The 20,984-nt window shown below is 39.5% G+C and overlaps 1 protein-coding gene across 4 annotated transcripts in view; it reads left to right on the top strand.

The window, feature by feature from the left end:
* emsy (EMSY transcriptional repressor, BRCA2 interacting) overlaps nt 1–20,984 on the top strand; it is a 93,808-nt gene that overhangs the window by 14,595 nt on the left and 58,229 nt on the right. For 3 of the 4 annotated variants that reach the window (XM_060826315.1, XM_060826317.1, XM_060826314.1), the window contains exons 2-10: nt 3,522–3,625; nt 3,953–4,052; nt 5,686–5,760; nt 7,151–7,326; nt 10,810–10,962; nt 12,407–12,666; nt 12,795–13,056; nt 14,344–14,544; nt 20,320–20,463. In XM_060826315.1, coding sequence (XP_060682298.1) covers nt 3,556–3,625; nt 3,953–4,052; nt 5,686–5,760; nt 7,151–7,326; nt 10,810–10,962; nt 12,407–12,666; nt 12,795–13,056; nt 14,344–14,544; nt 20,320–20,463 — 1,441 coding nt within the window. In that variant the 5' untranslated portion in view covers nt 3,522–3,555. The remainder of the gene's footprint in view (nt 1–3,521; nt 3,626–3,952; nt 4,053–5,685; nt 5,761–7,150; nt 7,327–10,809; nt 10,963–12,406; nt 12,667–12,794; nt 13,057–14,343; nt 14,545–20,319; nt 20,464–20,984) is intronic. The other variant, XM_060826316.1, reaches the window with a different exon arrangement.

The following is a 20,984-nucleotide window of genomic DNA, read 5'->3' as shown; positions in this document are numbered from 1 at the left end:
CTTGTAAGCCATGGTTTGGCCACCTTTCTTGTTCTACTTTTGCATAGGGCAGGAATGAACATTTTTTGGAGTTTGCCCATGTGCTTTTTGAATGTTTCCCATTACCATTCCTTTGTCATTCCTTTACGTGACGGTCTTCAATCTATTATGATCACCTCCCAGCTCATACCATCATATCTTCCTCTATTTAGATTCAGGACCCTGGTTGCGGAATCAACTACATTACCCTTCATCTTGATGAAGAATTCCATCATATTATGATTGCTAACCCCCAGAGGGATTCCCGCAACTAGATCCATAAATTATTCCTTTCTCATTACATAATACCCAGTCTAGCAGGGCCTGTTCTCTGATGGGATGCGTCCTGGGGTATGAAAGATGTAGCTATAGAGACAGACATTGGTAGTAATTTGCAAGATTTCTTTATATTCTAGAAAACTCTAAGCTTTGGAAAACTGCCGGTGTAACTCATTTATTTAGAAAGAGGAGGAGGCAAAACAAAGGTGACCGGATCAGTTAATGTCATGTGTGTTTTTGGTAAATTATTAGAAACTATCAATAAATAGTGTCATAGCAGCACATTTAAAAATACACAATACAGTCAAACCGAGTCAGTATGGCTTCTTAAGATCATGTCTGTCAAATCTTGTCGAATTCTTTTGAGGAGGGGAGTAAATAGGACAGATTAAAAATGAAGCAGTCGATGTATTTGGACTTTTAGTGTTTGATGTCAGATGACTTAATAAAATGGTAGCATCAAGTTGAAAGAGCAAGCTTACAATGTGGTTGCCACATGTTAACTACTTAATACGATAAGAGTCCATGTTATTGATGAGAATGTGTTAACATGGGCATAGGATTAGCTAACCAATAGAAAACAGAGTTGGGATAAGGGGGTTATTTTCAGGATGGTGATCTGTAACTAGTGGAGTGCCATAGGGATCAGTACTGGGGCTGCAATTATTTAAAATATATATTAATGACTTGGATGAGGGAAGTGAAAATACTAATGCCAAGTTTCTTGATGACACCAAAATAAATAAGAAGGCATATTGTGAGGGTGACAGTGTTTATATGGAAATAAGGGATTTGAATGAGAGGGCAAAATATGGCAGGTGGAATATGATGTAAGGATATGTACTTTGGCAGGAGGAAGAGAGGAGCTAACTGTTATTTAAATGGAGAAAGACAACAGAAGGATAGAGTGCAGAGGGATTTGGGAGTCGTTGCACATAAGTCACAAAAAAGCTAGCATCCAAGTTCAGCAGGTAATAGAGATGGCAAATCGAATATTATCCTTTATTCAAGTGAGAGGATTATAAATATACAGCAGTCTTACTAAAACTATAGTCAGCTGAAATACAGTTTTGGGCCCCTTATCTAAGGAAAGATACTATTGTTGGAGGTGGTGCAGGGAAGGTTGATTCTGGGTATGAAAGGACCTATGAGGAGAGGTTGAGCCAATATTCATTGGAGTTTAGAAGAATAATATACAACTTTATTGAATTATAAGTTTCATCGGGAATTTCACAGGGTAGATGCTTTCTTCTCTTAGAGGACAGTGAATCTGTGGAATTCTTTACTGCAGAGTGCTGTAGAAGATGGGTCATTAAGGATATTCAGGAATGAGGTAGACCGATCTTTAAATAGGAAGGGCATCGAGGTTTATGGGGAAAAGGCAGGAAAGTGAAGTTGAGGATTATTAGATCGGCCATGATCTGATTGAGTGCTGGAACAGATCTGATGGGCTGAATAGCCTATTTCTGCTCCTGAGCCCATTACAATACCGGCAATGTTCTCTCACTTTCTCTGTCACACACACACACACACACACACACACACACACACACACACAATTTAGGTATAGTTCTGGAAAGATTGACTGACATCTCTATGACGTTGTTGTTTTTAAATAAGGTCAACACCCATAGAAACCCAAACTCTATTAGTCAGAATCCTTTCACTACACTGGTCATCTGGAATTTGTACTGATACTGTTAAGTCAGAAGTGCCAGGATTATGGCCCAGACATGGAGAAGCATTAGTGGTATCAGATCCAGATCGTATTCCTGTAACTTTGCTGCGTTTGTCATGGCCAAAATGTGTTTTTTGTCTGAATGGAGAAACCCAGGTAAACAACTGGGACCTATGGAGCAAGAGATGGTGAGTAAATGCTGACCTAGCCAACTACACTCTTATCCCATGAATGATTAAAAAATAACAATCAGACTTGAAATGTTCAATAAAGAAGTGGACAGTATCCACCTTGGGTTGAAAGCTCCCTTCCTCTTTGATAGTTTAGTTGACTTGGCAAATGGTACGATAATGTGTATTGAAATCTTAATTTAAAATATATATTAATGACTTGGATGAGGGAAGTGAATATACTAATGCCAAGTTTACCGATGACACCAAAATAAATAAGAAGGCGTATAGTTAATGTGCAGCACCATGTGGGGTGGCGTTCTTGAAGCACAGTAGAGTTGGAGAAATTTCAGAGCTGTAACAGCCACAAATATTGATTAAATTAAGTTAAAGTTTGTGCCAGAAGTGAATGTTAAAGGCTAGAGGTGCAGGGAGAACATTTCTCACGGAAATGGAACTGAGCATTAAAGTGATCTAAAAAAGCCCAAGGATTCAAATTGTTGAATGGAGGAAGACAAAGAAGGAGAAAACATGGGAATATTTTGAACAAGGAGAAAGTATGCATTCCAAGACTATATACTCACTCCATTGATTTTGCAGTGAGGAATAAATCTCACCTATAAGTTTGATTCAAGGTCAGGAATGGTGCTATAGGCATTGAAGTGTCAAAATAAGACATGATTATCTCAGTGTTGCAGTCCTTCATGATATTGGAAAAGCTGCAGTAATTCTGAAAAACAATTAAACATTTTTATAATTTTTGCAAATTTTTAAAGCACTTCTAAATAAATTTCAAACCTTTTGAAGTCTGACATTTTGTACAGTTGTTAAACTGGCTTTTGAATGCATTGTTTATTTAGTAAATTTGCAGTTTGGAAGCACAGGAATGCTGAGTCTGAGTGGGTTGCTCTTCGGAGGGTCGGTGTGGACTTGTTGGGCCGAAGGGCCTGTTTCCACACTGTAAGTAATCTAGTCTAATCTAATTTTTGAGTGGCATTTCATCCTCGTTCAAACCTTTCTTGCTGCAACCCATATTGTATGAGGTAGTCTCTTGTTGCGTTGCTCGTGATTTTTTTCATCATTCTCAAGGCTTAGTGTGAAACTTCTACACATGCATTATTCATTTTTAGTGAGTTCTTGATAATACTGGATACAATAAAGTTTTTTTTGAAATGATTTGTAGTTTCTGCATCATTTGAAATATCGTTCAAAATAAACAGCCTTGTAACAGTTAAATTGGGACGGTTTACAATTTTTTTCATTGTTACAAAGTTATGCCACTTTTATTTCAAAAATGTTTGCGTTCATCAGTTAATTTTTTTAGATTGTTGCTTGTGACAGGAATTACATTTTGTTTTTTTACAATTTAATTGCAGGGTTAGGCTGACGCTGTAGGACATTGCCACCACTATGCCTGCTGTTTGGCCGAGTCTTCTGGATCTCAGCAGGGATGAATGCAAGAGAATACTCCGCAAACTTGGTAGAACACTGGTTTATATCCTCTTTTCCTGCTACAATAAGATACTGTTTTGTGAATTACTGACTTTTTTTCCAGGTTTATTCTGTTCTAAGTTAATTGATCTTTATTGAGGGTATAGTGAAAAATTGGGGTGATGTACCCAAAGTTTACAGTACTTTATTTGGGCACAAGTTGAGCAAAATCTTGTGAAAAAAACAAAAATCCTTTTTCTGATTGGAAAATAAATGGATAAACAAACCTGAGGGAGTAAAATATTATTTTTTTCTTGGAACAATTTGGAAATGTGCAGGTTAGAAATGTATTTTACTTTTTTCTCTTGCTTCTTAGAACTTGAAGCTTATGCTGGTGCTATTAGTGCTCTTCGTGCACAAGGTGACCTTACAAAAGAAAAGAAAGACCTCCTGGGAGAATTGGCCAAGGTCCTTAGGTAAATCTTATATGGAGATTAAAATTTGAATTGTTATGTTTTGGTTTCGTATGCATGATTTTTAATACATTATTCCATTCAACTCCAACTTTGTCTTTCCGATTGCAGTTTTGAAATGATTGGAAGATGTTGTTCTCAGTAATTTTCCAGTGACTGCCTTAATATTAATGTGATTTTTGCTTGCTTCATTTTCTCTGTGGAGAAGTCTTTAGCCCTTGGTTGTTATGCTCCATAATCTTGTAATTATGTTGCATCTATATCCTATGAAAATGCCTCATTTTACACATATAATTGTAAAATACATTAAGTAAAGATTTCTCTAGTTCTGACAAAAGGAAGAACATCAGTTGCACTGGAATGGATTCTATCCATGCTTTCTGGTACATTGAAGCAAGAGTGACTTTTTGAGAGAATTGTTTGATGGGAGGTAGTCATTGTTTATGATTGATTGTGCTTGAACTGAGTGGATTACTAAGACATTTCGGAGGGCAGTAAAGAATCACCGACATTGTTGTGGATCTGGGAACATTCTAAGGCCAGACTGAATAAGGAAGAGAACCAGGTGGACTTTTGCAACAATTGACAATAGATTCGTGGTCACCGTTACTGAGATTATTTTTCAGTTTCAGATGATGATTAATCAAACTTAAATTCCACAAGCTACTATGATGGCATTTGAGCCAAATTGTCCAGTGACATTACCACGACATCACCATCTCCTTCCATTCATATGCAGTCCTATACATGTTCCTGTGGCAAGGCTACTTGGAAGCAAATAGCATAAAGACAAGAACTATGCCTATATTTATGTTCATGGCCCTGAGCCTAACATAGAGTCATAGAGATATGCAACATGGAAACAGACCCTTTGGTCCAACTTGTCCTTGCCGACCTGATATCCTAAATTAATCTAGTCTCATTTGCCTGCATTGGGCCCATATCCCCCTAAACCCTTCCTGTTCATATACCCATCCAGTTGCCATTCAAATATATTTATACCAGCCTCCACCACTTCTCCAGGCAGCTCATTTCATACATGCACCACCCTATGCATGTTGCTCCTTAAATCCCTTTTAAATCTTTTCCAACACCTAAATTATATTATGTCACTGTGTTATTAATCAAAAGTTTACACTGGGTCACAAGTGGAGTTATGGAGTCAGGGGCCCAGAAGCTTCTCCCAAGTGGTAGATTTTAAGATTGTCATAAAACATGAGTGTTTGTGTTGGAGAGGTTTGGGGTGAAAATTCCAGAATAGGCCCTCGGCAGCTGAAGGTACGGTAGCCAGTAGAGGAGCAGTTGATGAGCCGTAAATCGTCAGAATTAGAGATCTCAAATATTTGTTGAGCTCGAGAAGGGCTGAAATAAATAGGAAGACACAAGCCTCTGGAGGGATTTGGGAATGAAGACAAGAATTTTCAAATTAGACTTTGCATGGAACACTGTGTAGTTCAGTGAGTATGGGCATAATAGCTGAACAGAATTTGGTGAGTTCAGATATGGGCAGCCGAGCTTTGAATGAGCACACATTTATGAAGGATGCAAAATGAGAGGCCAGGCTGAATAGCATTTATATAGGCAAAAACTGTATTGTAGATTAATATTTTGAAGATTTTCTTTTCTTCCATTATAGCATTTCAACAGAGCGACACCGTGCAGAGGTTCGTCGAGCAGTTAATGATGAAAGATTGATGACTATTGCACATCAGTAAGTTTCCTTCTGAGGGGTCAGTTTTTTTCTGACCAATCTTCTATTGCAGACTTTAAAAGCTGAAGTCACTTCTGCTGTTTAGCACAACTTAATAGCCTCCCTGCAGGATCTTAACTTGGTATTGGCATATGTACAACAAAGTCAAATTATTCCTTAATTTCCAGTCCTCACTGTGAAGAAGTTGACATTTTCTTTATTCACATTAGTTACCAATTGATGTGAACTCATTAGCTACCCAACTGAGACAGATGTTTTACATCCATATGTACGTTTGGAGGCTGAGACTGAGGTACCTACTGATCAACAGTAGGATGTTACTTTATAGAAACTGCATGCTGTCTGTGTTTCACTTAAGTGGTCTGCAGTACTACTGTGCAGATAGACTTTGGAAGAATGCCAGCAGGATTGAAAAGGATGGATATTCTAGGTGCAGAGACAAGTTGTAGTTCCTTATCACTAACTGAGATTACAGTGAGAGAATTTTTGTGTATGTACATAAAACTCTTTTTGTGCACCTCTGGATATTTCAAAGTATTTTGCAGCTAACTGATCTAGATCCATGAAAGTCATAGTTGTAATGTAGGAAACATGATAATCAATGTGCAGGAATGACCAAATGTTTGTCGAGGGATAAATATTTGCTGGAATACCAAGAATTACTTCCCCACCTTCAGAATAATGCGTTAGGATTTTTTTTACATCACTGTGCAAACACATGGTGCCTTGATTTAACATCTCATCAAAAGATGACACCTCCAGCAGTGCATAATTCCCTCAGTACTGCACTGGAGTGTGAACCTTGGCTTGTGTGCTCAAAACTGAGTGTGCAACATGAACCCTGAACATTGTGACTCAGAAACAAGATTTCTCCCAACTGAGCCAAGATTGACATTAGTTAACTTCACAGACTGGGATTCAAATTTAGATACATTGGTCAGAATTGGTGTGTTACAGACATACTGAACAATAAACTACCTATCGTTTGCACATTGTTTCCCAGAAGCATACACTGCTTGGCTTGAAAAAGAGATTACTGGGGTAATTTTAGAGTGTAACTAATGTTGCCATGTAAACAGGTAGGTGACTGAATCTTGCATAGTAATTTCTTGATGGGGTGTTATTAGGAAGAAACGTCTTACATGTTATGATTGGGTAATAGTAAAATGAAAAAAATGCAACTTTCAGCTCTTGAAGACAGAGGAAGAAGTAATTCACCAACGACCTAATTGGATTCTACTCCTGACAAATAAAAGTCTATAAGAGTGATGCATTTCATTTTATAGAAGTTTGTAAAAAGATGCTAATTTAAATTTGCCCCTTTTGATGAACAGTATAAACAATAAAGTAGCTTTGTGTTGAACAAATATATATTTTCTGTTTTCTGCAGTATGTCTGGACCTAACAGCTCAGCTGAATGGTCCATTGAAGGTCGTCGGCTTGTCCCTCTCATGCCCAGGCTAGTTCCTCAGACAGCATTCACAGTTACAGCGAATGCAGTAGCTAATGTAGCAGCTCTGCATAATGCCACTCTTCCTTCACCAGCTGAAACTGGTAACAAAGAAGGTGAGTTTTTTTAAACCATTTATCTAGGGCTAGTTTTCTTTCATACAATTTCTTGTTTTACAATCGAGAAGGTGTACATGATGTCTTGTTAGTCCTTTTGATTCACAACATAAGTTTAAATGGTTTGCATTAATAACAAATTAAATAAGTTATGTATATTTGAGTTAGAAAATGTTTTAAAACGTTTCTTTAATAAAGACAAGAATTATTAATTTAGTATGTAATGAAAATTCACTATACATACTATTTGGGGACTGGGGTTCTGAGGTGAGCAAAGCCTTGTATAGATGAACTTCGATTATCCAAATGTTGATTATCAGAATTTTGGATTATCTGAACAAGATCGCAAGGTCCCGATACTTGGCTAAACTGTATTATCCGAGCTTTTGAACAAAATACTCCCTGCCAGTTTAGATCGGATAATTGAGGTTCCTCTGTGTAACTTTGTTATACTTGTCTTTCTGTATTGTGTGCTAAGAAGAGGTGAGAGACTTTTAGGGTCATTATTCTGGTGTGTGTTGGTTTGTCTCAAAAATTGTTTACATGTGTTTAACTAAGCTTTTAAATCAAAGCTAGTTTAGTACTTAAACAATGAAATAGTAGAAAAGAAATTTAAAGGGTTATTGCGTAGTACCCTGTGGCGCTGGACGACAGAGATGTTCTTTGAGGAAGACCGAATCGTCTGAAGGTTTAGTAGAATGCAAGTGTCTTAGAGAGAGAAGCAGGTAACCTTGAGGGAAAAGGCCTGTAATATAATATTCACTGTCTTCAAAACAATCGGGACAAAATGTCCTAAATAACATCAGGCATTAGGAAGAAAAAAGCTGCAAAGACAGCTTTAAGATGTCAGAAAGGAAGACAGTCTATAGGCTTTTTAATGCATGAATTTAAGGAACACGTGTTAAGGTTTAGATGAGCTCTGTTAGTAGTTTTTATAATGGTCTTGTGAAGAGACAGTAGATGGACAAGGTAGCCTCGAGTGAATACAGAAATTTACCACAAAGCAACCAAGCTATACCAACTAAACAGGATCTTTAAAATGGAAGCATTGTGATCCACAGGAGGGGTCTTTTGGTTCCGCAATTGGTCAATAAACACTAGCAATTCGGTCTGGTTCTGTAAGATTTCTGTTAGGTTTACTAAGGAAGTGGAATCCCTGGTCAAGAAGAAGAAGGCTTATGTTAGGACAAAATGTGAAAACTCAGTTGGGGCACTTGAGGGTTACAAGGAAGTCAGGAATGACCTGAAAAGAGAGCTCAGGAGGGGACATGAGAAGATGTTGGCGAATAGGATCAGGGTTAACCCTAAGGCTTTTTCATAGGTATGTCAGGAATAAAAGAATGACGAGTTAAATTAGGGCCAATCAAGGATAATAGTGGAAAGTTGTGTGTGGAGTCAGAGGAGATAGTGGAAGCACTAAATAAATATTTTTCGACAGTGTTCACGATAGAAAATGAAAATGTTAGCGAGGAAGATACAGAGATACTTGCATCTAGACTAGAAGAGATTGAGGTTCACAAGGAAGAGGTATTAGAAATACTGCAGAGTGTGAAAATAGACAAGTCCCCTGGGCCGGATGGGATCTATCCTAGGATCCTCTGGGAAGCAAAGGAAGAGATTGCCGTGCCTTTGGTATTGATCTTCAAATCATTGTCTACAGGAATAGTGCCTGAGGACTGGAGGATAGCAAATGTGGTTCCCTTGTTCAAAAAGGGTAGTAGAGACAACCTCAGTAATTACAGACCAGTGAGTCTCACTTCAGTTGGTGGTAAAGTGTTGGAAAAGGTTATAAGAGATAGGATTTATAACCATCTAGAAAAGAATAATCTGATCAGGGACAGTCAGCACGGTTTTGTGAAGGGTAGGTCGTGCCTAACGACTCTTATTGACTTTTTTGGCAAAGTGACCAAACAGGTGGATGAGAGTAAACCGGTTGATGGGTTGTATATGGATTTCAGCAAGGCGTTTGATAAGGTTCCCCACAGTAGGCTATTATCCAAAATGCAGAGGAATGGGATTGTGGGAGACAGAGCAGTTTGGATCAGTAATGGCTTGCTGAAAGAAAACAGAGGGTTGTAGTTGATGGAACATGTTCATCTTGGCATCCAGTTACTCGCGGCGTACCACAAGGGTCGGTGTTGGGTCCACTGCTGTTCGTCATTTTTATAAATGACCTGGATGAGGGCTTAGTAAATTTGCAGACGACACTAAGGTTGGTGGAGTTGTGGATAGTGAGGAAGGATGTAGTAGGTTGCAGAGAGACATAAATAGGATGCAGAGCTGGGCTGAGAGGTGGCAAATGGCGTTTAATGTGGACAAGTGTGAGGTGATACACTTTGGACGGAGTAATCGGAATGCAAAGTACCGGGCTAATGGTAAGATTCTTGGGAATGCAGATGAGCAGAGAGATCTACTCAGGTTCTATTAACTACAGACAGACACAAAAAGAAAAACATGAGGACGAAAGACTGGGAAGGCAATTCAATGAGTCCTGTGCACAGGGTTTGTTGAGAGGTTTCAAAAAAGTCCTTGACTTGTCAGGTCCTGCTGGTCCTCAACCTTGCTTCCTTGCAAGGGGACTGGTTCATACCAATAAAGCTTCTGATTTTTTAGTTTTAAAAAAAACACAGGTTAACCGCAACTGATGAGGAGAAATAAATTATTTGTCAAGCTGGATTTTTATTTTTGCTGCATTGAGAAAGATAGTTTCAGAGATCTAATAGCTGTGACCAAACAGTAAAACTCACAAGCTGTTCAGCAACCTAACAGTCACTCTCACAGCCAAAGACCCTTTGTCATTGAGAAGTGGCCACTTTTCCACAGACCAATCAAGTACTTGTTGCTGGCTTAATTTCCCCCACTCTGCCACCTCCATCACATGTGTGGTAACACCTCTCACTGCCTGAACAAATAACAGTGGAAGCAACACTTCAAGTGAATGCAGTAATCCTTGCTTTTTAAAATAGTCCTTTTCCCATTTCAGTCCTCAATTAAACATACAGGAAAAAAAAGTACTGTTTTTACAAAATCACCCTCGTTTCTCCACTACCATGTGAAGATTCACATCAGTTGGATGTTGTAATGGAAAGACAGTTGATTATTGTGGAAGAAAGTCAGTTTATGACCAAAGGGCAGTCACTAGTTATGGAACTTATTTAGACTCTGATTTACCTGTTACTGCTTTGGCTATAGATGAAAATCTGTATTATGGAAAGTATTATGCTTTCTACTCTGATAATTAATTTGCATTGCTAGTCTTTTTCAGTGATTTGAGACCCATGTGTTGTTAAATTGAAGTTCGTTTTTATAATGTAGTAATGTGCTGGCCGCATTGCAAATGTCAACCACATGGTGGCAACAAATGAAAACCTTTACCTGACAGACTTCACTAAAATTGACAAGATATAATTTTGTAGTGGTTGTGACTTCCAACAAAAATTTTGTTTGAAATCAAAGAAAAAGCATGATTTTTTTTGTTTCTAGTGATTGTCTGTTACTCCTACACAAGTACCACTCCTACTCCAGCTTCAACCACAGTACCTGGTGGAAGTGTAGCAACGGTCAAATCTCCCAGACCTGCCAGTCCAGCTTCCAATGTGGTTGTACTGCCAAGTGGTAGCACGGTGTATGTCAAAAGTAAGTGCCATTTGTTTTGTTCAAAGTTATTATATGAAACTAGCACTTGTGTTCATTTCTTAACTATTGTGTTCTGGGTTTGAGGTTGCACAATAGCAAGTGCTCTGTTCATGCTTGTTCTGTAGTTCCCTTTCTGTGAGTGAGAGTTTGTTGCTTTCCATGCTGAAGGCAACAAATTCAGGGAATGCTGAAGTAAAACTGTTTCCAGAAATACATGGGCAAACAAAAGGAAATTGACAGGCTTCTGCTTTGGGTTAGAGCTCAATTCTTTATCAGTATCAGTAAGGTCCAGCTTGTTCAAACTTTGCAGAAATCCTGTGCGCTTTGGTCACAATATCTGGAGAGTCACATGATATGTGCATTTATTTAATACGAGTTACATTACATACATGTAGTGTTTAAATTTGTATAATTAGTTTTCTTTCGTCATTGCTTATGGTAGTTTGGCTAGTGTAGTACTTTCAATGGCATCTAATGCTGTACCTTTTTGCTGATAGGCTATATCTTTGCTTATCCAGACTAGTTTCTTCAAGATTGAAAAATCAAGTTGCTTCTGGAAGTTGTGCACACTTTATATCGCAGCCTGCATTTCTTTATATTTTTAATAATAAAATTATTGAGTCAGATATTTTGGCATTATGTCATCTTTGCTAGGGAGCTTTTCTGTACATTGCAGGTGACTGTATTTTAAGGTATTGTATTGTATTGTATTATATTATATTGAAAGTTGAGTATAAGGAGTAAACATCTCTGGCAATCCTTACCTAATAGCACTGTGGGAGTAGCTTCACCTCAAATTGCAGTAATTTAAGAAGTTCACATGTCCATACTCCTATTGGTGGGACTGTTGAATTGTTAAAGAAACATAATTTGGATGAGACAGTAAGTGGCTGAGGTTCACTGCACCTTTTTGAAACAAAGTCTACTAGGTGTCCTGACTAGGTTTTGCTCATGGAAAATATGATTCAGTGGGATTAATGTATGGTAATTTCGCAATGAGGAAAACCTCCCTGAAGTTTTAGTGGATAAATGTGATGTGTGTTGTGGCAGACAGTGACACAGGTTTGATCCTTGAATTATGTTGAGGTTAGCTGATCTCCGCTAGGCCATCTGTTTAAACAGCAGAATTAGCTTCAGTGACTCATGACTAAAGCTTGGGAAGTGAAATGGGTTCCCAGTCCTTTCTCCTATTCATGGATATCTGCTTAGGAGGAAACTGTTGTTCGTGGGTGTTGGGTGAGAGCAGGATCACACCTGGAATTGAATGCTTTATGGTTGAAAGCTTTGTGGGCAGTTGCCTATCAGGTTCTCAAATGAAGAAAACTCATTCACACAAAGAAGTGATGGAAGAGATAGACATGGGATGGGTAAATGATTAATTTTCCAATAAAAGTATCTTGTTTCTTCTGCATCTCATTAATGATGACACTTCCTTTTAAACTAGGTGTTAGCTGTGCTGATGAAGATGACAAACCTCGCAAGCGCAGGCGTACAAATTCATCAAGTTCTTCCCCTGTGGTGCTTAAAGAAGTTCCCAAGGCAGTCACACCAGTTGCCAAGTCAATTGCAGTTCCTGTCGGTAGCAGCCCAAAAGTAAGCAACATCATGCAGAGCATCGCAAACTCCATTCCCTCACATATGTCACCAGTGAAAATTACTTTTACCAAGCCTACAACCCAAACAACAAACACAGCTACACAGAAGGTGAGTTAGGATGTGGTTTCTGCTGAATAAGTCCTATCTGCTTATGAATTTTATTGCAGTGATATTGTTCTGACAGCAGTTTTGCTTAATCCTGTAAAGATTCTCATTTTGTGTTTATTCAAAAATAGGTGATAATAGTAACCACGTCACCAAGTTCAACGTTTGTACCTAATATTTTGTCCAAGTCTCACAATTACGCAGCTGTCACCAAGCTTGTGCCAACATCTGTCATCACCACTGCCACTCAGAGACAGCCAGTGGTCATTACTGCCACTCAGCCTCCTTTTACTGCTGGCAGTACACCCTCCCCTTCATCCACGTCTACCACCGCTGCTGCCACATCAATGATTTCGTCAACATCTTCTGTTGTGATGTCAACAATAGCTCAAGGTAATGGAATAAATTAATAAATTTATGATCACCATTGTGTTTCCTTTCTAAAACAATTCACCCCATTTTTAGATCAAATATTGAAATATGTGAAGATTATATAAAGGAACTATAATACATTTTTTGAAGATGAAGTGATGTCATAAAAATAAGAATGAAACTTGAGTTGTTTATTAAGATCCTGCAAGGGTCTGACTTGCCTGAGTGGCACCTCTGTGTTCTAAGGTTTTGGATATGGATTTAACTGCAACTCTGGAAACTGTTTCCTTTTCTCAACAATTTAAATGTTATACAGTGCAACCTGTTCTTTGCAAGATTTTAATGCTGTTCTATTTAGCTTTTCACGAGAGCACTCCCTTGGCTTGTGGTTAAGAATAGGCTCCCAAATTTAAATTGGTGTGACCTGAACTGACTGCACCTCATGATTTCAGTTCTAGTCCATCAGGCGTCTTTTTAACTGAAATTTATTGCCTGTTAGTATCCTGCAGGTCAGAAGAAAAAGCTTGCATTTTTAATGCATCTTTCCAATTGCAAGATTCCCCAGAGATCTTTCAGTCCATCTAATGCTTCTGAAATATCATTGTTCTTCCAAAGTTGAAACATTCAGCAGCCATTTTACACACAACAATGTCTCTGAAACAACATTGAGATAAGGGCAGAAAATTTGTCCTCGTCATTGAGAGAGAAATATAGGCCAGGGCATCGGGAGGAACTCGCACGTCCTTTAAAAGTCTCATAGGATAGGTCATGCTCATCTGAGAAGAACTTTTGCTTTAACGCTTCATCAGAAAGGCTGATAATGCAGGAGCCCGTCAGTAATGTACAACCTGGACAAAGTGTTCAAGTAGCTGGAGTAAATTTATATTACAAGTATTGTATTGCGAGTGAGGGTCTTGTGGCAGGGTGGTACTGTCCCTGTTTCTGAGCCAGAAGCTCTGGGTTCAAGTCCCACTTCAGGACTCAGTGGCCATGGAAGCTGTGTTCACGATAGCATTGATTTGCACATTCTTCCAATAGGCCAACAGCAGGTGATAAGAGCAGCAGAGAATCCCGGATAGCCAGAATCGTGGAATAGTAGTAGCACAACAGTTTCCTCTCATTAAAAGATTCCACCCGAAAGGTCAAAGCCATTCTCGGCAGCAAGCAACCCCCAATGCTTCAAGGGACTGCCAGAAGAAGAAGAGGAAATTGTTGGTAATTTTAAGAAATCCTAAGTCAGGATGCCAGGCACAACTTTAGTCAAAGCACTTTATAAAACAAATGCTGATTGTTTTGTCTTTATGAAAGGTGCATCTGGTACTGCAGTTAAAGTTACCGCAGCCAGGCTTCAGTCCCCCAAAGCACTTATGGGCTCCCCAACTCAGATCTTGACGCAGTTTCCCAAACAGCAACAGCAGCAGCAAATGTCACAATCTCCACAGCAGCAGTCCCAACAGTCTCAAACATCACCTGGTGTCAAACCTACCATTCAGATCAAACAGGAGTCAGGTAAGTTGAAAATGCAGTGAAGATTTTATATACATGTTGTTTGTGAGGACGACATGAGATACCCAGCAGTGACAAAGTATGGATTTAAGTGCATGATTTTTCATTCAGTAGTTATCTGGAAATGGAGTCTGCTTGTTTTTTCCAGTGTGCTACTAAAATAATTCCCAATCGATTCTATGGTGTTTGCGTATATAACTACATATTGCAACTGCTTACAGCATGTTTCTGCCTCTCTGAGCTTCAGTCTTGACAAACCTGAGTGAGGGTTTTTTGGTTAATTATTTCACTCTCTTGTAATTTGTGTTGCATAATTCTAAGATTTAAAAAATATTTTTGTTTGTACATGAGATGTGGGCATCACTGGCTAGGCCACTATTTATTTCCTATCCTGGATTGCTCTGGACAAAGTGATGGTGACCCACTGCAGTCCTTGGTGCAGGGTTAGCCATAGTGCTGTTAAGAGAGTTCCAGATTTTTAAAATGCTCATTTGCTGAATGTACGAATGATATAAAGGCAGTAAGAGATTGAGCTTAGCTTCTTCAACCATTCACCATTATATTCCCTTCATCATTATCCTGAGGTTAACTGTAGTGCTAGAAAGAATCCAACCATCCCCCCCTGACATTGTGACATTACTATCGCTAAAACCACCAGTATTCTGGGGTTGACCAGAAATTGAATGGATCAACCATAAAAGTACTATGGGTACAAGAGTAGGTCAGAGGTTAGGAATTCTGTGTTAAGAAACTGCCCTCCTGTGTTCCAGTGCCTGTCCACCATTTACAGGTGCGGATCAGGTATGATGGAATCCTTTCCACTTGTTAGAACTGTACCCAAACAGACAACACTCAAGAAGATGAACACGATCCAGAGCAAAGCAATCAGTTGATTGCAACTCATTTACCACTTAGACCATCAGCACGCAGTGCCATCTCCAAGATGTGCGACAGTAGCTCATGAACGTTCCTTCGATAGCATTTTGCAAACATATAGCTACCTTTAACTAGAAGGACAAGGGCAGCAGATACATCAGAGTATCACCACCTGCAAATTCCCCTTCAAGTCCCTACTATCCTGACTTGGAGACATATTGCTGCTCTTTTGTTTGTGCTGTGTCAAAATCCTGGAACTCCCTCCCTCACAGCATTGAGTGACCCGACACCACAAGGACTACAGCGGTTAAAGAAACCCCCCATCAATTTCCCCAGGGCAATTAGCAATGGGCAATAAGTGCTGGTTGAAGCAGCAACATCCACATCGTATGTACAATGTAAAAAAAAAGAGTGAGACTGTTTATTTTGTATGTGATTTTTTTTTCAAGTGCATAATTGTTGTGGGAAGTAGATTATAAAAGAGAGGTGACAACACTCCTTCAAAAGCCTGTGGAACACCTTCCCATAGTTTTGGCATAAAAGAGCCTGTATCTATGAATACAAAGCTGAATGAGGCTTAGTTATAATCTGATGCAAGAATATTGAACCTTACTGACTTTTTTGGGAGCTCATTTAGATGGATATTGTGGGCCATAGTATATCTTTACTTCCATGAATGTGTATCCATTCTAACCTGCTGGAACTAATACACCTGGTGTTGAAGTTTAGAATTTATTTACTGCTAAGTCAGCAGCATTAATAAACTGTAATGAACAGCCTGTAATAAACTGTCAGACCCATGAAATTCAGCTACAGGCTGTGAATAAGCAGTGCAACTTAAAAGGGCCAAAGTTGGTTGTGATTTGAAGGTTTTATTGCCAGGGTTTGAAAGCTGAATGTGGCCTATGAGCTGTAATTTCAGCAGCGTAGCCTTGGTAGTTAAAGTCATTCTTAAATGTACCAAATGATATACCATTGTTCTTGAGTCCGGGGATCAATCCTGCTTGAAATAAAAGTGCAGGAGGTTCATGTCAGGAGCCGCACCAGGCATACCTGAAAATGAGGTGTGAACTTGATAAAGCTACAAAACAGGGTTATTTGCAAACCGAACAACAAAAATTGAACAGAACTAAACAATCCTACAATCATTACATCAGATTTAAACTCTGTAGTTATGCCATATCCAGTTGTGAATGATGTAGACAATTAAACAACTTACTGGAGGAGGCTCCGCAAATGTATCCCAACTGGCAATGACAGGAAAGCCCAGCACGTGAGTGCAAAAGATAAGACTGAATCATTCTCAGCAAGCTTCAACCAGAACTGATGAGTGGATGATCCGCCTCCACCTCCTGCAAAAGTCCCCTGATGCCAGCCTTCACCTAATTGAGTTCACTCAATATGATATCAAGAAATGGTTGGAGGCATTGGATACTTCAATGGCTACAAGGCTATAGCACTAAAGACTTGTGCTCAAAAGCTTGCCACACCCCAAGCAAAGCTTTCCAGTACCTCTACAGCATTGCCATTTACCTGACAATGCAGAAAATATTCTGTTGCAAGATAAACCAATCCAGCCAGTTACTGCCCTCCTCCTTCCCATCAATTTACTCTCGATCATCTGTAGAGTGATGGAAGATGTCATCAACAACACTGCCACACAGCACCAGCACAGCAATAATTTGCTCCCTGATGTCTAATTTAGGTTCTGCCAAGGCTGCTCAGTTCTTGCTCTCAGAGTCAATGCAAATCAGATGGAAAACTCTCTGCTGATTGGAGTCATATCTGGTAAAAAGAATGATGTGGTTGTTGGAGGTCAGTCATCTCAGCTCCAAGATATCTGTGCAGGAGTTCCTCAAGATAGTGTCCTCTGTCCAACTCTCTTCAGTTGCTTCATAGCAACCTTCCCTCCATTATTATGTCAGAAATGTAGATGTTTCCCATTGATTGCACAATGTTCACAATTTGTTATTTTTCAGATAGTGAAGCAGTTCATGCTCAAAAGCAACAAGACATGGGTAGTATCCAAGCTTGTGCTAGGAAATGGCAAGTAACATGCATGCCAGTTAATGACCACTCCCAATAGAAGACAATCTAACTCTCGGCCCTTGAAACTTAAATACATTACTGCATCTGAAATCCCCATTATCAACATTCTGTGGGTTACAATTGACCAGAAACTGAACTGGAAAAGCATTATAACTACAGTAGCTACAAGAACAGGCTATGAATCCTGCAGCAAGTAATTCACCTTCTGACTCCCCAAAACCTGATCACCGGCTACAAGGCACAAGTCAGAAGTGTGACGGAATACTCCTCAATTGTTTGGATGGGTGAAGCTCCAACATCTGTCAAGAAAGTTAACACCATCAAAAACCAAGCAGTTGCTTAATTGGCACCATGTTGACAAATGTCCAGTCCCTGGACCACCAACGCTCATTAGTAGCTGTGTGCACCATCTGAGATGCATTACAAAAATTCACCAAAGCTACTCTGATAACATTTTTCAACTTGTACCTACTATCTAGAAAGATGAGGGCAACAGATACATGGCAGCACCACCACCAGAAGCAATTTTGGCCTTCAATCCACTCACCATCCTGACTTGGAAACATTGCTGTTCCTTCAGTGTTGTTGGGTCAAAATCCTGGAATTCCCCCCCTCATGAAATTGTTGGTCAATGTACAGCGCGTTAACTGAAGATTCAAAAACGTTCACCACCATATTCTCGAGCAACTAGGGATGGGCAGTAAATACTGGCTGGCCGGCCAGCCGTGAGGGAATTGAAAGAAAAGATAAAGACTGAACCTCTGAACTCATCTTGGGCAGAGTAGCTGATTGACATTAATTCTTTCTTTCCACCTTGGTTTATTTACTTAGGGAACCTATTAGCACAGTTTGTGCTGTGCCCTGGATCCCAAGATAATGCCGAAGGACATTGTTATTTCAGGTGTTCACCGTGATATGGACTACCGTGAACAAGATCTCCGTTGCATGGATGCTATCCTCATAATGTTGAACAAAAAGCATGACAAAAAGCTTTCAATTTTGGATAGAATTTCGTAAAACGTGTTCTGTTTCTGGGGAGAAGATTTGCTTCTGAATTTATGGGACATTGGTTCAGGTTCCAATCTAGGGACTTGAAGTTGAGGCTAGCACACTCAGTACAGTACTGAGGGGATCTTACATTATTGGAGATGCCATTTCTTGAATGTGATATTGAACCATATCCTCTCAAATGGATATGAAAAGATTCCATGGCACTATTTCAAAGAAGAGCAACATGTCTCATTGCTTTCCTCATTAATATTTATTGTTTAATTGCTTGCTAAAACAAATTATTTGCCATTCATCTCCTTGTTTGTGATCCTGCTGTGTGCAAGTTGGCTGCTGACACTTATTGATCTTCAGGTTAGTCTTTTAAGGGATTGGAGTGATGGAATTCAGATGTAATTCAGTCCTCCGTGTAAGGGTACATTCAGTCTTTCTTTTGGTTTCCAAGACAAATTTCCAGTAGACTTGTTCATAACTGACAACCACCTGGTTCTTGATGACCCCTGCTTGAAGTATGGTAACATGGGTCTTGAGTGGGAAACAAGTAGAAATGTGTAATCTTCAAACAGAGTTCTGGTCACAAATTGAGATGAAGGCAATGAGGATTGCAGGTGGGCCGCAAGATGAGACTGATTACACTGATGCTGAAAAGATAGTTAACATTTTAAGTTCAGTGATCCTTTTGTTTCTTTCCAAGCTCTAGTATCTGCAATTCTTTATTTTATTTTCTTGGTCAGCCAAGAGATTATCATCAACATAGCCCCCAGGATATTGCCTGGGCCAGAGACTTTTAGTTACAAAGAGAGATTGAATCAACTGGGATTGTTTTTGTTGGAGAATAGGAGACTGGGGTTGTGGGTGTGGGGGAGTGAGGGTGATGGGAACCATGATTGAGATGGGTAAAATCATGAGGGAGCATAGACAACGTAGATTGAAAGAATCTTTTCTTGTTGAGGGATCAGTGAACGGGGGCATAGATGTAAGGTCAGAGGCGATGTGAGGAAATCTTTATTTTCACCCAAAGGATGATAGGAATATTGAACTCACTATGTAAGTGTGGGAGAAGCCACATAACATTTAAGTTGTATTTTGATATGCACTAACAATGCCAAGGCCCACAAGGATATGGGCCAAGTGCCTAAAAATGGGATTAGAATAGGTAGGCGGTATTTTTTGACTGGTGAAGATTCAATGCTGTAGACCTCTATGACTCTACCAAAACAAGTCCTATAATTTTATTCCAATAGTACTGCTTTTTTGTTTTGCTGCTTGCTCTATTTAAAAAAAAGGTGTCAGAATGAAGGAAGTTTCCCGATGATTACAGTTAGCAGCTTCTCTTTTAGGTGCATATGTTCTGCATTCAAATGCAGAATGTTGACTACTTGTCTGCCATCAGCTGGAAACTGTCTCCAGGTTCAACTTGTCTGAGGGTGCAGAATGCCTGCACTTTATACAAAATACTCATTAAATTTAAAGCACCAGTGCATGGGGAGAAAACAACCTGTTGTAGGCAAAGCATTCCTTTGTTGTGAGTGCATTGGTCATTTGTCCTGTGATTTTTCCATATCTTATTTCCAGTTGGTTAACCATCCAATTTACAGTGTAGATAATAACCTTTCTGTCTTCTTCCTGTGGTCTCTTTGTCAGACGATGTTTGAAATACACTTTGTTCCTTGTGGTGTAGTGCTCTTCACCAGACATCAGTTGCATCTCTGGTTCAAGCTTTTGATTGTGATATAAGCTAGTCATTACTGTTAAATCTGTTCTTTGGAATGGGAGAAGGTGTCATATTAAACCATATTATTAGGTCTGTCGCTGACTACCTTCATTGTAGCTTGTTTTTGACAGGCGTCAAGATTATAACCCAACAGATGCAACCAAGCAAAATTCTGCCAAAACCAGCTACAATGCCTAGTACTAGCACTTCGCCTATCATGGTGGTTAGCAGCAATGGTGCCATTATGACAACAAAGTTGGTTACTACACCGACAGGTAAGACTTGAAGTACAGAACATTGAAGAAGCATGTGAGTAGGTTATTTCGTTTGTTGTTCCATTCTTGTAATTTGTGACATAGAGATGTGCAGCACAGAAACAGGCCCTTCCGTCCAACCTGATGCCCCAACCTAATCTAGTCCCACTTACCAGCACCCGGCCCATATCCCTTCAAATCCTTCCTATTCATATACCCATCTAGATGTCTTTTAAATGTTACAATTGTACCAGCCTCCACCACTTTCCCCTGGTAGCTCATTCCATACACGCATCACTGTGTGCGTGCAAAAGTTGCCCCTTAGATCTCTTTTATATCTTTTCCCCTCTCACCCCAGACTTATGCCTTCTAGTTCTAGACTCCCCCACCCCAGGGAAAAGACCTTGTCTATTTACCCTATCCATGCCCTTCATGATTTTATAAACTTCTATAAGATCACCCCTCAGCTTCCAATGATCCAGGGACAACAGTGCTAGCCTGTTCAACCTCTCCCAAAGCGCAAATCCTCCAACCCTGGCAAC

This window comes from Hemiscyllium ocellatum, chromosome 6, assembly GCF_020745735.1.
Source record: "Hemiscyllium ocellatum isolate sHemOce1 chromosome 6, sHemOce1.pat.X.cur, whole genome shotgun sequence".
Lineage (NCBI taxonomy): Eukaryota > Metazoa > Chordata > Chondrichthyes > Orectolobiformes > Hemiscylliidae > Hemiscyllium > Hemiscyllium ocellatum.
Note: the sequence above shows the minus strand (reverse complement) of the source record. Positions and strands in the feature narration are given on the sequence as shown.